The sequence below is a fragment of the Rana temporaria genome, chromosome 2 (genome assembly GCF_905171775.1).
Source record: "Rana temporaria chromosome 2, aRanTem1.1, whole genome shotgun sequence".
NCBI classification, from domain to species: domain Eukaryota; kingdom Metazoa; phylum Chordata; class Amphibia; order Anura; family Ranidae; genus Rana; species Rana temporaria.
Window position 1 is genome coordinate 101,723,232 of NC_053490.1, and position 15,712 is coordinate 101,738,943.

The 15,712-nt window shown below is 43.7% G+C and overlaps 1 protein-coding gene across 1 annotated transcript; it reads right to left on the reverse strand.

Annotated features, from left to right (window-relative positions):
- Nucleotides 1-453: 453 nt before the first annotated feature.
- Nucleotides 454-15,474, reverse strand: LOC120929299 (keratin, type II cytoskeletal 8-like). Its single transcript, XM_040340625.1, has 9 exons — nt 15,038-15,474; nt 7,838-8,046; nt 6,631-6,691; nt 6,454-6,549; nt 4,709-4,873; nt 3,121-3,246; nt 2,590-2,810; nt 2,433-2,488; nt 454-1,207 (listed from the first exon to the last, which is right to left on the reverse strand). Exons 1-9 carry the CDS (start codon nt 15,395-15,397, stop codon nt 978-980), a joined length of 1,524 nt encoding a protein of 507 aa, XP_040196559.1. The 5' UTR covers nt 15,398-15,474; the 3' UTR covers nt 454-977.
- Nucleotides 15,475-15,712: the final 238 nt, after the last annotated feature.

Consider the following 15,712-nt stretch of genomic DNA (forward strand, 5'->3'; position numbering starts at 1 on the left):
TGGTTGCTGTCTTTTCTAAAAAGCTACTGGGGGGGGGGGGAAAACCTGGTAGGTTTATCTTCTACCCATAGGGGTTTATTTACTAAAGGCAAATCCACTTTGCACTAAAATTGCGCTTGGGAGTGCAGTCCCTGTAGATCTGAGAGGGAAATAAAACAGCATTTTTGCTTGCACATGATTGGATAATAAAATCAGTAGAGCTACCCCCCCAGATCTACAGTGACTGCACTTACAAGCGCAGAGTGCATTTCCCTTTAGTAATCAACCCCATAGATATACAGGCAGATATGCCAGTCAGACTATGAACTGTAAGCCGTTTTATTGTATGTACATTGCGTTTGTCCCAAGTGCTGCCCCTATTTAAATCCAAACCTTTATTTTTTGCTTTTTAGCTGGCAATATGATTTTCCCTTTCATACCAAACTATGTAGTGAATAAAAAAAAAAAAAAAAAGACTTTTTAAAAAAAATGTTTATTAAGAGGAGATTAGAAGGTGCAAGACAAGATGAGCACTTCCAATATTCACCTAGCAAAGGATGGACAAAGCACACTGCAAGAGTTTACCTAGCAGTTTGTGGTAAGAATTGCACAGGAAGCCAAGTAAGGAATAAAGGAAGAGGAGACAGCTGAGCCCACTGGAAACCATGACCGCCTTAAGTTGAGCCTGCTGGGAAGGAATCAATGCAAGTTGGTGCAGCAGTACAATAAAGCACTCACATCTAGTTCCTCCTGTTATCCCATTTTCACATACAAGTAAACATTTTTAAATCTCAAAGTAGGGAGAGCACCAGTTATTGTCTAGCACTGGTGCCACTTTGATGGCACAAGCTGGAATAAGCTTGATCTGGGTTAAAATGTCCAAAGGAAATAAAAAGTTTAAAGACATCTACGCCAACAGTCCTGATTTCTGCCTTGAAGGCTCATCTGAGATAGAGTCCTGGCTGTGGGACAGCTTAATGCATCAGTGGAAAAGGCACTCATTTTGAGAAGATGTCTGAGGACTCGGACAGAACTCTCCCATCTTTGGTCTCAACGGTCTTCACTACAATGCTGCGTTTGGTTCTGGAGGTTTCCAGGGGGGAGGAATTGACACTGCTGGCATATGAATAATTGCCCCCCATTCCACTACCTAATCCACTACTATATCCACCACCATATCCACCACTGAATCCACTTTGTAGTCCACCACTGTAGGCACTGCTAACTCCTATGGGAAAGAAATAACAGGTGTCACCCACATTCAGTAAAGCAAAAACAGACTTTTCTGAATCAAAAACATTTCATTGCCACAGGTAATCACTACAAGGTTTATGCCAACATTTTGGGTCATTCATGCACCTTGCATTGCAACACCACAAATGACTAGTCTGCCCACTAAAAATGGTTTTAGAGCGACTGCTGTGAACAGGCCATAAATCTCTAAACTCCAAGAAAAAAAAAAAAAAAAAAAAAAAAAAAAAAAAAACCACCAACAGATCAGGTGTTAAAGCGGTCCTCCACCCTAAAGTGGAATCCCGCTGATCGGAACCCTCCCCCCCTCCGGTGTCACATTTGACACCTTTCAGGGGGGAGGGGGGTGCAGACACCTGTCTAAAGACAGGTATTTGCACCCACATCCGGCCACACGATACGGGCGAAAGACGGGCATTCCGTCACATCCCGTCTGTCGCCTGTTGTGTGCTGGGAACACTCGGCTCCCAGCACACAGCGTGTGAGCCAATCGGCGGGCGCAGCGCGACTCGCGCATGCGCCGTAGGGAACCGGGCAGTGAAGCCGCAGCGCTTCACTTCCTGGTTCCCTCAGCGTGGATGGCGGGGGGAGCAGCAGAGTGACGAGCGATCGCTCGTGCTCTGCTGCAATCGGCGCTGGACTCCAGGACAGGTAAGTGTCCTAATATTAAAAGTCAGCAGCTGCAGTATTTGTAGCTGCTGACTTTTAATATTTTGTTCCCATGGCACATCCGCTTTAAGTCTTCACTTGATGCATGCCTTCTCTGCATCATTAGATCACAAGTTAGTAATGGCAGCTGCTGCATCATGTAAGGCCACCTTTTCTACATATTCTTACATCCATATCTGGAATAAGTGCTTCAGGCATCACCTATCTAATCTTTCTTGCCCTTTATGCCTATAGGGCAAATTACTAAGGCAGCACATACATTTACACCCCCCCCCAGTTTAAAAAGACAAGTTCTGCACAAACCATACCCATTCTTTAAAGCTGCAATGACAGCTATAAAAAAAAAAAAGTCCTTATGGCTCAGTGACTTTAGTAGGTTATATATGTCATATGTATCCACAGTGGCACCGTAAGCAATGAACCCAACAAGACCCTGCGTGTCACTCAGATTCGCTTCCTAGCTCCAGTAGCAGCTGGCTAATATGCATTAGAATACAGAAGTGAATATTTTCAGTTAAAATAAAGTGAATTACCTGAGTAACCGGTGGTCTTGGTCTGAATACTAAGGTTCTGAAAACCGGATTCCAGCCTGTAAAGAGAAAGTTTTATTGTTTTTTTTCTCTTCCTCTTACAACTTTACAATATAGATTGTATGACTATACAAAGAGAATGTAAAGTGCAATTTGTTACCTGCTCTCCTCTCCTTCCAGCAGTTTCCTGTAAGTGGCAATCTCAATATCCAGAGCCAGTTTGACATTCATCAGTTCCTGGTATTCTCTCAGTTGGCGAGCCATGTCCTGCTTGGCCTTTTGTAGAGCACCCTCCAGCTCAGACAGCTTGCTGCGGGCATCCTTCAGTGCCAGTTCCCCACGTTCCTCAGCCTCTGCAATCTGTGCTTCAAGGTTTGCACGCTGTAGGAATAGATAACAAAATTACAAAGGAAGTCCAGATGGCCAAGGTCTTTTACATTTGTTATTTTGTAACTTTAGGAATTTGTATGAGGAGCCTCCCAGTACAACAAACTGTTCAGTGGCCAAGGCATGTTCCATTGAAAAGATTAGTTGACAGACCTTATTCAGAGTTAAGAGTCAGTACAGAGTTTTACATATAAAAAAAAAAAAAAAAAAAAAAAAACAAATCTTAATAGGAATACTTTGAATAACCATTTCAGCTTTTAAAGACAAATGTTTAACTTCTTGGTTAATGATTTATATGACCCACCTGTGCTTTAAGGGCGTCAATCTCAGACTGCAGCCGTGTGATGTAACGGTTGAGCTCGCTGATTTCAGTCTTTGTGTTCTTGAGGTCATCACCGTGACGTCCAGCAGATGTCTGAAGTTCTTGGTACTGCAGGTCATAAAATTAGGGTAACTTAGCAAACCATGTGAAAGATGGTCAGGCAAACATTGTGCCATCAAACCTCTGGATTGTCATGGGCTTACCTACAATTTACTTAAAGCAGTTGCTCAGTGTATTCAAATATGCCTACTCAGGCCAAAACAGTGTTTGACCACAAAGCCAACTGCACTCCATGATCTAACAAACCTGGCCAGACATCCCTTCAACTCTGCAAGTGAAGGACCCCTTGTGATGAAAGTAGTTTACCAGCATAGAGCACTTGTGTGGGAGGGCAGAAGCACAATTCCAAGCAACGAAAATTTAAGGCATTTCCAAACCAAAAATCGGTTAAGAATTTTAATATATTGGGGACAAGATTAGGAGGACGATCTTTAGTTGAACAATGCCTTTTAAATGTGTATGGAACACACCAATAGATTAAAGGGGTTGGAAAGGTAAAAAAGTTTTCACCTTAATGCATTCTTCTGAGAATACCGGCCTCCCCAGTCCTGCGCCGTGAACGCGCTGGCATCTTGGCCGGCTTCCCGGCTCATTTATTGGTCGATTGAAGCAGCGCAGCCATTGGCTCGCGCTGCTGTCAATCACAACCAATGATGCGGTGGGCCGAGTGATACAGTTGGCAGCTATGGCTGTCGCGCACCAGCAAGGACTCCACACCATGCAAGCTCTCGTATGAATGTGTGGAGTTCAAGACGTGGATCGGGGCCACACTGTGCAAACGAGCTGCAAAGTAGAGGCAAGTATAACAGGTTTGTTATTTTTTTTAAAAAATAAACATTTCCTTTACAAACCCTTTAAATTGAAACCTTCCTTGATTAGCAAGCATCTTTGACATAATTTGTAAAGATCATGGAGCACACTTAGATTATGAAAATGGTAGAAAGTCACATCCAACTGGTCATGGTATTAAGAACCTACAAACAGCAAATTCTCTGCACTGTATACTATTGTTCTGCATTTAGCTTTTGTACAGTTTTCTAAAGCCAGTCAAATGTTACAAACTGTACAATCTCCTTGCAAGGTTATGCAATATGAGAGTCTAACCAGGCTATTCAATCTGCAACCAATATAAAAAAAAAAAAAAAAAAAAAAGTAGGCCATACATTGCAATTTTCTTCTCTTCAGCCACTGCTGCTCCCTACAAGCAGGGCACGTTCGCCACTGGCAGAACATAATAATCACTGCTGGCAGCTATAGCCACTGGCAATGATCAGGCAAAATAGTTTGACTTCAGTACAACCAGCCTGCTCATAGACTGATTGAAATTTTGATCTGTCTATGGCTGACTAAAGACTTCCCTTGCACCAAGATTGTGCAGTCAAAATTGCAATATGTTTAGTCAGCTTTCAACTCATCCAAAACTAGACAACTAGTTCTTTGCACCATTCACCAGTAAACATGCAAATTTGTTTACACTAAAGGACCAAAAGATTGCAAATGACAGTCTCACCTTCAGCTGGTACATGCTTTCAACTTCAGTACGGCTCTTGTTGGCGATCTCTTCATACTGAGCCTTCACTTCTGCAATGATGCTGTCCAGGTCCAAGTTTCGGTTGTTATCCATAGACAGGACAACTTGAGTGTCAGAAATCTGGGACTGCAGCTCACGAAGCTCCTGCACAGACCAGGAGAAAAAAAAATAAATTAGTAAAAAAACAAAAACATACATAGTATTACAGCTTGAGGTCAACAAAACCCAAAAGCTCAAGGCTTCACAAATGGGATGAAAAGGGTTGTGCTGTGCAAAACCCATCTTTGTGCACCTTCCTTCCAAAGCAGACGACCAATTTTTTTTTTTTTTTTTTTTTAAAGCTAGTTTGTGGGAAACCATGTTTTTCAGCTGCCATTGTGTTCCTAACCCTTTGAAGGAAATGGGTTCCCTCCAGGGATTCCTACCCATAATTTATCCACCGCTATATATGCATGCTCCAAAAGGAGATACTCATACACGCATTAGGACATCACTTTACAGAGGCCTTGAGGCGGTGTGGCTTCTACATACATTTTAAAACCTCAGTTTTGAAGTCAAAATGCATGTAATTTTTTTTTCTTTTAGCAAGCTAGCTGGTAATGTGCTGGAACAGTTTAGAATGGAAAGGTTTCCAGGAATGTAAAAAGTCACTTATAAAATTGGACTTGAACATAGATCTGATAGGCTGCATACAGTCTGAAATTGACAATTGCATTGAAGGATGGACTAAAGCCAAACTTGTACGATATCAAATTCTATACTGATAACGTTCTACATATAGTAGCTCTTGACTAAGGGTAAATTAGGTTTGCTTGCCATTTAAGCAGAACTGCAGTTGTAGATTAGTTCACCCATACTTACAATTAACCAACTTTTATCCTCAAAATAACTAGACTGGAGGCAAATATATACACCAACAGTTACATTGTATTAAAGCTCTAGCTTGTACCAGGCTCTTGAGTGCCAGGAACATTATGGTTGGATTCACACTAGTGCGATGACAGACATTGCATGCGATTTGCACAGGTCTGTACCATGCAAATTCAGCCGTACAAAGTATGGCTGAAAGCACAATGTATTCACAGCAAAATGGTGCAGGAGCTTTTTTGGTCTGCACTGGAATCAGATCACACCTACGCGATCCGATTCCTGCACCATTTGATCTGTGAACAGATCTGGGGGTGTCATTAACTTTACATGGACACCTGCAGCGGTTGGCAGACATTAATGTGAACCACCTGCGATGCGTGAAAATGCACTGGAAAGGCGCTGGTTCCCACCTAGCATATGTGTAAACAGAGACTAAATGCAATAAGCTCCATTTGCATTACAGCAATTCAAGAAAATACAATTATAAACAGACCTCAAGGCATGAGATTCAGATGCAATGTGTTAGACCCAACCCACAGTAACACCTCTTCACACTTCTGCCTTCATGATCTTGAAGGCAGGTGTACATAGACTGCAAAAATATTTGCCTTGTCTAGTCAGTCAAATAGGATTTTATTTTTAAGGGGAAAAAAAAAAAAAAAAAACGCAATGCTAGACAGGCGCACATGGTTAAGTTCAGAAACTAAACGAAAAAAAATTAAGATGGGAACACATTAAAAACATTGAATGTTTGGCAAGTTCAGTTCTTTAAACTGAACAGGTTTTTCCAGAGCACATCGATTTACAGCCAATAGGATTTTCATCTCGTAACAAAAAAAATTGCCATGTCTCACCTCCTCATAAAGATGACGCAGGAAGTTAATCTCATCTGTTAGACTTTCCAGTTTTGCCTCTAATTGCACTTTGTTCATGTAAGCCTCATCCACATCCTATAGACAAAGCATTAGGAGTTACTGATCATACTACGCACAGAGAATATCAAAAAAGTTGAACTGTCTTTACGGTCTTACCTTCTTCAGCAGGACAAACTCATTCTCCATTTCAGTACGCTTGTTGATCTCATCTTCATATCTAATATAAAAAAAAAAAGTTTTAATTCATAGTGTTAAAGTAAAATAAATTAATGGCAAGGTTGAAGCTGTCACTTTAAGATGAAAATGTTCCATTGCACAGAAGTTGGCAGAATTTCTTGAATATGAGGTCTCCAGACATGCTTTTCTCTGCACCAGTTCCCAGTGCCCATTTATGGTTATAAAACTTCTCAATTTCGTCAACCCTTCAAGGAGCTCCATCCCTCTTATTTAGAAATTCGATCCAAGCACAATATTTTCTCAAATGCAGACAGTAGGTCATATTAAAATAGATTACACTGAAAACTCCATAAGTGGAGAGAATGAGGTTGTAACTCATTGGTTATAAAGAGATGTCTGAACAAAAAACACCAGTATGCATGGAGCATAAATAGGTTTCACTGAGCAGTCTTTTGTAGGGCTGCATTGTGCCCATAGGCACGCACAGGGGGCGTGTGCCAGGGCACACCCCAATCACTACATGCAGAGCCCATTTTCCCCCTACTGCTCAAGCCTCCCCCATGTTTGCCATCCTGCCACACAGTGCAGCAAGGGGCGTTTCAGGATGGAGAGTGGGGGGGGGGGGGCTATTAAACATGCAATTTACCAGAAAAAAAAAGCCACTCAGCACTTCCCATTCATGTACTGTCCAGTGCAGCTGAGGCTGCAGAGAAAGGCATCTTTGGGGTGCATACCCTAATGCAATGGGCTGCACACACTTATGATTGTGCCACAGTCCCAACACAAAAACAAGGCAATTTTCCTTTATGTATTATAGTTCAGTTTATACCAACATGCTGTGTACTGAAAAAAGTTGGGCAGTTTATTGCAATGTGCTATAACACAACACTGCTGTGTATAGAGCCGGTTGTCACACAGGCTGGAATTCATACATGTGTGCCTTTGCTCATCTCCATTACAAAGTGGCTTGATGGGACAAGAAAAAAAAAAGTCTGTGCTGCCAAGAACATTCTGGAAACAGGTATTCCCCGTACTGAAAATGTTTTATCAAAACAAAAATATACCTGCCATTTTACCAAAAATGTTATTTGAGAGCCTCAGTCAGGTCTGGTTTTAATGACCACCAGGGAGAGTCTTGCATGTATGTACTAAACCCCTTACACATCAGCAACAAGTGGGAACTCACCTGTTCTTGAAGTCTTCCACCAGACCCTGCATGTTTCCAAGCTCAGATTCCAGACGCAGCTTCTCCTGGCCCAAGGAGTCAAGCTGGCGGCGCAGGTTGTTTATATAGCCCTCAAACATGCCATCCATGTTACTGCGGGTTGTTTTCTGGTTCTGAAGAAGGCCCCACTTGGTTTCCAGCATCTTGTTCTGTTGTTCCAAGAAGCGAACCTACAAGGACAAGTGATGATTGTTATTATATGATCCACAAGCAACACTACACACAAGATCTGCTAAAAAGCAGTGCAAATACTATACAGCAAGGCAAAAAGCTCGGAGGAAATTAAGTTGAAAAAGTAGAAGACTATTCATTTTGATCTACCAGTCGTTTCAACCAGGGTTCCATGGAAGTGATTTGTCTAAAAATCAAAAAGTTGTCCCTTGAGCTATGGCTGAATTATCTGATCTCACGGTTCCTGTATAGTTTCAAGTCAAACCACCGTTGACAGAGCCAGCAATAATCTATGGCTACTACAACTGCATGACCTTGCTTTAGGCTACTTTCACACTGCTGCAGTTTTCAGGCGTTTAAGCGCTAGAAAAAGCCTCTGAAAAGCACCTAAAGACTGCCACCCATTGAGTGCAATGAGCACTTTCACTCAGGCGGTGTGCTTGTGGGACATTAGAAATAGTCCTGAAAGCAGCATCTTTGGGGCAGCTTGGGAGCGCTATAAATAGCATTGCCAAATTACCCCTGCCTATTAATTTCAAGCTGCCTAGGAGAAATCCAGCCTGGGCTCATTGGCTGAGCTTCTCCTATGGGTCACAGGAGTGACGTTCATTTTGCACTCCTGTGACCCGTTCAGCAGAGAGCGGTCTGAAGTCCACTCTGCCAACATCACCAAGATTAGTCCAGGCACCACATCATCCGAACTTCCAAAGACTGGATCCGCCATGTGCCTGGACTGATGGCAGTCTGAGCGAGCCACCGAGACAGCTGCACCCCGCCTCTCCACAGCTCAGTGCTCCAGTGAGCATGGAGGAGCAGGAGAGCTGCTGATAGACATGCAGCAGCTCGGGGAGGTGAGAGAACCGAGTCATCGGCAGTGGCCAATTTTCAGCGAAGAGGCAGTATGATTGGCCAATAAAAAACAAATATACCTCTTAAAAGCAATTTCAAAGAACCGTTGTTACGGTTCTTTCAAATGCAGTGTGAAAAGGGGGTCTTACAGATGCCTCACTTTAACAGATAATCAAAATGAAATGGAGGGGAACCCCAAGTTCTGGTGGCAACTGCCTAAGACCTCACTTGAGAACTTCCTGTTGTGACTGTGGGACAGGAAGTGAAATCACCCCAATGGGACACAGATGGCAAAGAGGAGGAGTTCTAACCCTTGTGTGTACCATCATATACCCAGGTGAAGCATTTCAAATCCATAGGTGGCTGTATGCAGCATCTGGGCTTACCAGGCAGGGAAAGAAAAGAATAAAAAGTTGTGCGAAATCAGAATGCCCATGTGGAAGAGCTCTTTGCACTACATTGGCAATGCTGCTCATTGCAGGCATCGCCAATCCTCAGGCTCCTTTAGGAGGATAATGTAGATTACACTTTCACATAATGGCTATTATATAGATATATTAGGATTATATGCTTTACGGAAACCCACAAATTCAGACACTTCAGAAAGAGAACGCCACTTTAAAGAGAAAGTAAACCCTCTTGGAGAAGAAAAAAAAACCCTTGCAAGGCAAAGGCATAATAAGCTAGTATGCTATGCATAATAGCTCATTATGTATTACTTGCCTCAGATTGAAGCCCCCACAGCGGTCCTCATCTCCCCCTCCGGCAGCCAACATGTCGTCCCAGAGTTACTTCTGGTATCGTGGCTCTGGCGCTGTGATTGGCCGGAGCTGCGATGACATCACATGCCAGCGTGCAGGACCTGCGGTAACAGCACGGAGACTGCAGCAACAGCACATAGGTGCCATTGCTTCAGTTTTCCCCAGTGTGCATGCGACGACATGCAGGAAACAGGGCAGGTTTAGGAGATATCCTCATTAGCTACAGGTAGCTTAATATAGGCTTGGGGCCAGTTCACGCCACATGCAGTACAGTGCATTTTTTTCTGCTTCAAAAACACATGGAAAGTAGGTTATGTTTTTTTTCTTATAGTTCACACCAGCGCTTGTACTACAAAGGGCTTTTTTTTTTTATTTTTTTTTTTATCTGGAACTGCAAAGAGGAGCAAATCACTACTGTAAGGGGGTTAATTTTTTACTGTGCAACAGTGAAAGTAGCATTTACAGTAACAAATTTCTTGTTTTACTATAAAGGGACAATTTAACCCCATTATGAAAATAATCAATTTCATAATCAAGTAGTTAGAGATTTATATAGATAAAAAAAACACACACAAAGTACAATGCCAGCTCTTGAGCAGGTTATGGCAGCTTTGTGCACTTTATGCCGCGCCATGTCACCATTTGCAGAGTGGCTGATGAAGCACAGGAGACAGTTTCAGTTTGCAGGGTGACTTTTCTGCACACTGGCTTTGTGTACTTTGTGACATCAGGCTGTTTGCACAGGATAATGAGCCAGGCACAGCGAGGTAAAGAGACATTTCCCTATAAGGCAATGTCAGCAGGTAACCATTCACCTTAGGTGCCCATCCCTTCTACAGCAAACTGATAAGAAAAATGACAAATGACATTCTCAAACTGATCTGAAGATTACTGGTTGGCAGCTGATCTTGATCTTACCCCACCTTCTAAAGTTATGCTGGGCACACAGCTTACAATCTCATTGTACAATCTAACTCGATTTACAAACCAGTACGTGGGTCTACCTGGCATTTAAAAGACAAACTGCACCTTTTGGTAGAGCTGTCCTTTAATGCTCCCTACCACCTGGTTGCATACTTACCTTCTTCACAGTTCCGATCTTTACTTGGCTGCCATACTTCATACATTTGAGCAAAACCGAGCGATTTATAACTTTCAGCTACTCCCATTAAAACTATATATGTGGCCAAAAATGTGATGCTACCCCAAAGAAGCCCATGTACTTGAGCTTTATGAACACAGACGACAATGCTCAGGTGCGAATGGACACCTTGAGAACATAAAACCTTTATCAAGCTTCAAGTAAACGCTCAGGGGTGAATGGGGGGCTTCCTTGTGCTGCTGTCTTTCCACTGGGTCCTCTTTCTGTCCATGAGACCATTCATTCCCTTGGGAAAGCCATACTCTGTTGGACCACTGGCGGTCACCATAAGTGTGGATCTACCATAGAAATGAATGAAGCCATGGTGCAGAGGAGGACCTGGGAGGGACATTTTAGATGTGCAGGATTAAGCAGGGTGGCACAGCAAAGATCAGTGGACCTGCTAGGCAGGCAAGTACACAAGATCGGCTGCAACAGGGGGTTTCTGGGATTAGAGAACAGCTTTATGAGAGAGTTTTGCAAAAATTTATATTTTTTGATTGCACCCATCTCCCTGGGAACAGCCATCTTCCAATGGAGCAGTTGTGAGGCAGCCATCTTGGGTACAGTCAGTAGCATATCATACCAAAGCCAATTCACCTTTTCGATCGGCTCAGTCTGTTCGTAAATCGAGAGATTTTGCACAGAGATTATACAATCATTTGGATTGCACATTGTCAGTGAGCTAAAGGCTGGCTGATGTCAGATTGGTATCTGTACTCTGAGGATTTTTAATTAAAACGTGCATTATTGCTCTAGCCTGCAGGGCTACATCTGCTTAGCACAGTATCAATAGGGAATTGTACAGGAACACCAGAAGGTCTGTTAAAAGTCAATACAAAGACAATACAGTATTGTTGTACAGAGTACAGTAACATTAACCACCCAACTTCAGATCAGGTGGCCCAATGTGCAACAGATTAAGCCGCCCATGTTGGTAGCCGATTCTGAAACACAGGAACAGACTGAAAGTACAACCACCATTTAATACAGGTGACAAGGCTAGCTGAGCATGTCCATGGCAGTCCCTACATGTACACATCTACAAGATGAACTCTGCATTTCAGTGGTGGTTCTTGTTTGCTATATGCAGTTAGTGGTTATGAGCCAATATATTTTAAGCATTGCTCTTATCCTCATTAAAATGTAATTTAGGACCTTATACAATGACTTGACATTATATGGAGTCGGGACCCTACTCACTGTCTGCAGTGTGTTTAGGTACTGTTTATTTAACCTGTTGGTTCAGATTGTCATTGGCTAGAGATTAGACTGCAAACACAATGCAAAGCTAAACTAGAAATGCAGAGATTCCAACTGAAAGAAAAGCAATATGGTCACTGAAGCAGATCCTGCTCTCCCGGAAAACAGTCCTTTAAGAATGCATGCTTCTCACAAAATCGTGTGTGAGAGGTGGTTTAAGAACCAGTAAAACCAAGGCGTATTCAATAATCTATAGCAACCAATCAGAATCCATCTTACAATGACCCGACTTCTGCAAATGTGGGCTGAAGTAGTTTCCATGGGTTACAGCACTTTCTGGACGGTCACAACTTTACTTTAAGTCATTAAGAGCAGACTATGCAGGTGCAACTCCTACTGGACCCCTTGGTTGCATCTCTTGCACACATTCTGTAGATAATGTTTGTTTATTTTAAAAGAATGCAATGTTGTTTATTAGATATGTTACAATAAGATACAATATAACAGTTCTACCACTTATGGGTAAGTTAAAACCTTCCAGAACAAGTGGTGTCACTCCCATATGTTCTAAAACCTGAGCATGCAGCTGTTACTTATGGCGACGTGTGAAAAAATAAAAATTCTGCCATGAACCTTGTGTAATGATTTACAAGTAGTCACATCTATATAGAGCGATTTATGTGTCTGCGTCCTAAAACTTCAGTAAAACCTTGGTTTGCGAGCATAATTTGTTCCAGAAACATGCTTGTAATCCAAAGCACTTGTAAATCAAAGCATTTTTTTTTTTTTTTTTTACAAGGTATAAAAGAAGAAGAGGTACCTCTAAGTGTAGCAATATGTTGCTAAATGTTGTACCTTCATTAAATGTAACCATATTGCTACACTTAGAGGCTCCTCTCCTTTTTTATACTCAGTTGTGGCATGACGCTACTCTTATATCAAGACATCACTTGTATGTCAAGACAACATTTATTAAAACGTCTTGCAAAACGCTCTCAAACCAAGGTTTTACTGTAGTTAAAAATATAAAATTTAGCCCAGTGTCTATTTTGATACATTGTATCTCTTCCTCTACCAGGAGGGCTGGCAATGCCAGAATGAGCAGACATCTCCCAAAACCATTAGAGGTCTCCAGGTCTGGGATTAGTGCCGTCTGCTGGGGGAGGTGAATGGCCACCAGGAAGACGGTCAGGAATTTGGCACTGTGTCACCGCCATGGGTGTGGCATTCATAAAATGTTACAAAGGCTCATTATGATTGTACATTAATGAAAAACCTGCTGGCTTGGGAAGACTATTGAGCCTCTACTAATAAAGTGATTACAATGCAGGTAATACACCGCAAGGATCTGTAATATTACACAATCAGAACTACATATGGGAAATGCATTAGAAGCCGGGATCATCTGGTAACAACCTGCTGCTGAAAGTTGCAGATCCAGCCTAAAATTTGAGATTTGACTGGAGGAAGTATTTTATCTTAAGAGAATGTAGCTGGCGGAGAAATCAGATCATCTACACTATGAAACAATTTATATAAATTTGTACCTGTTAGATTCATTTCTCAGTGAGCATCGCCTGGCCTTTTTTTTAAATAGTATTTGCAGCATGAGAACGTGTGTGAGATCACATTGTTTTGTAAATTTTCAATTGCCATCTGTACACAACACATTCAGAGGAAAAACACACAACACTTAAAATGATACAACCATGTACAAGAAAAAAACACAAGAGAACCCCATTCCAGGCATAGGGCGCTAAAAGTTACAGCTTCCTGTACCAGGCATTGTAACTTTTAGCACCCTGCTTTCTGTACCAGGCATTGTAACTTTTAGCACCCTGCTTCCTGTGCCAGGTATGGGGGGTAAAAGGGTCCTGCTCCACACATAGGGCACAGATTTGTGTGGCTGGTATAGGGTGCAAAGAGTTACAGCTTCATGTGCCAAATGGGGCAGCATGAAAAAGTCTTATGCCACGTATAGGGTGCCGATTGGGAGTATGTAATGTGCCAGGTATAGGGAGACACAAGTGGGAGGATCCTCTCTCAGAAATAGGTTGGTGAAGGTAAAGAGGGTGTGCCAGGTACAGCATGCAGATTGTGAGGGGGGTGATTGTGAACTATGCCATGTTTAAGGGTGCTAAAGTTAGAGCTTCCTGTGCAGAGTATGGGGTGAAGAAAGTAAGTATCCTGTGCTTGGTATAGGGTGCGATTGTGAGGGCAACCTGTGCCAGGAATAAGCTTATATAAAAAGGAGTCTCCTGGCATGGGACAGTGGTAAATGGTATGAGGGTACTGTGCCATGTATAGGGGCCAAGATGGTTATGTTGAACAAATAAGGCAATCTAAGGAATTGGCCTATGCCAGATATGGGGGTTCTGTGCCAGCTATAAGGGCCCAATACTGTCCTTTAGTAGGTATATGGTGACATACGGGAGTGTCCTGTGCCAGGTATAGGGGGGCAGTGAAGTCATAGGGTTTCTTGTGCCAGCTATAGGGGCCAATATGATCCTTTAGTAAGTATATGGTGATATAAGGGAGTGTCCTGTGCCAGGTATAGGGGGGTGGTGAAGGTATAGTGGTCCTGTGCCAGGTATGAGGGGTGGTGAAGATATAGGGGGTGGTGGTGAAGTTATAGGGGTCCTGTGCCAGGTATGAGGGATGGTAGTGAAGGTATAGGGAGTCCTGTGCAAGGTATGAGGGGTGAAGATATAGGGGGTCCTGTGCCAGGTATAGGGGGTGGCAACTAATTAATTGGCATCCTGTGCCAGGTATAGGGGTAGTGAAGGTATAGGGGAGCCTGTGCAAGGTATGAGGGGTGGTGAAGATATAGGGGTCCTGTGCCAGGTTTAGGGGTGATGGCATAGGGGGTGGTGGTGAAGATATAGGGGTCCTGTGCCAGGTTTAGGGGTGATGGCATAGGGGGTGGTGGTGAAGGTATAGGGGTCCTGTGCCAGGTATAGGGGTGGTGGCAAATAGGCATCCTGTGCCAAGTATAGGGGGTGGTGGTGACGTTATAGGGGTGGTTGTAGCTCTCACCTTGTCAATGAAGGAGGCGAACTTGTTGTTGAGGGTCTTGATCTGCTCCTTCTCATGGGTTCGGACCTGTTGGATTTGGGGGTCGATCTCCAGGTTGAGGGGGGCCAGCAGGCTCTGGTTGACACTGACATTGGTGATCCCGGCAGAGCCCATTCCTCCTCCCATCCCGGCTCCCCCATACGCCGTCCTGTAGCCGCTGCCGAAGCGGGACCCTCCATAGCTGGAGCCCAGAGAGAAGGACGCCTGGCTGGCTCTGGCTCCGGCCGGGGCTCCGCTGTAGGAGAAGCTGCTGAAGCCGGCGGAGCGGGGCACGGCACTGCTGGAGGTACGGTAAGTAACTTTGCTCGTTCTGACGGACATGATTATTGCTGACGATAGGCGGCGCTGTACTGAGAGGAGACTGGAGGAGTACGGGACTGACTGCGAACTCCTCTACTCTCCGCACTTATATGTATGCTGCCCTACAGAGGGCGGGGCGCCTCACCTGAGTGGCTGACTGTGCCAGGGAAGGGGCGGAGACATCCACCTGCTGGGGAACGCCGACACTAGGGGGAGCGCCTGAGGGTTCTCCAGGGTCTGACACTGAGGAGTACGAGCAGGGGGGAGAGGAGAGCCCATGGGTGGGGGGAGAGGAGAGCCCATGGGTGGGGGGAGAGGAGAGCCCATGGGTGGGGG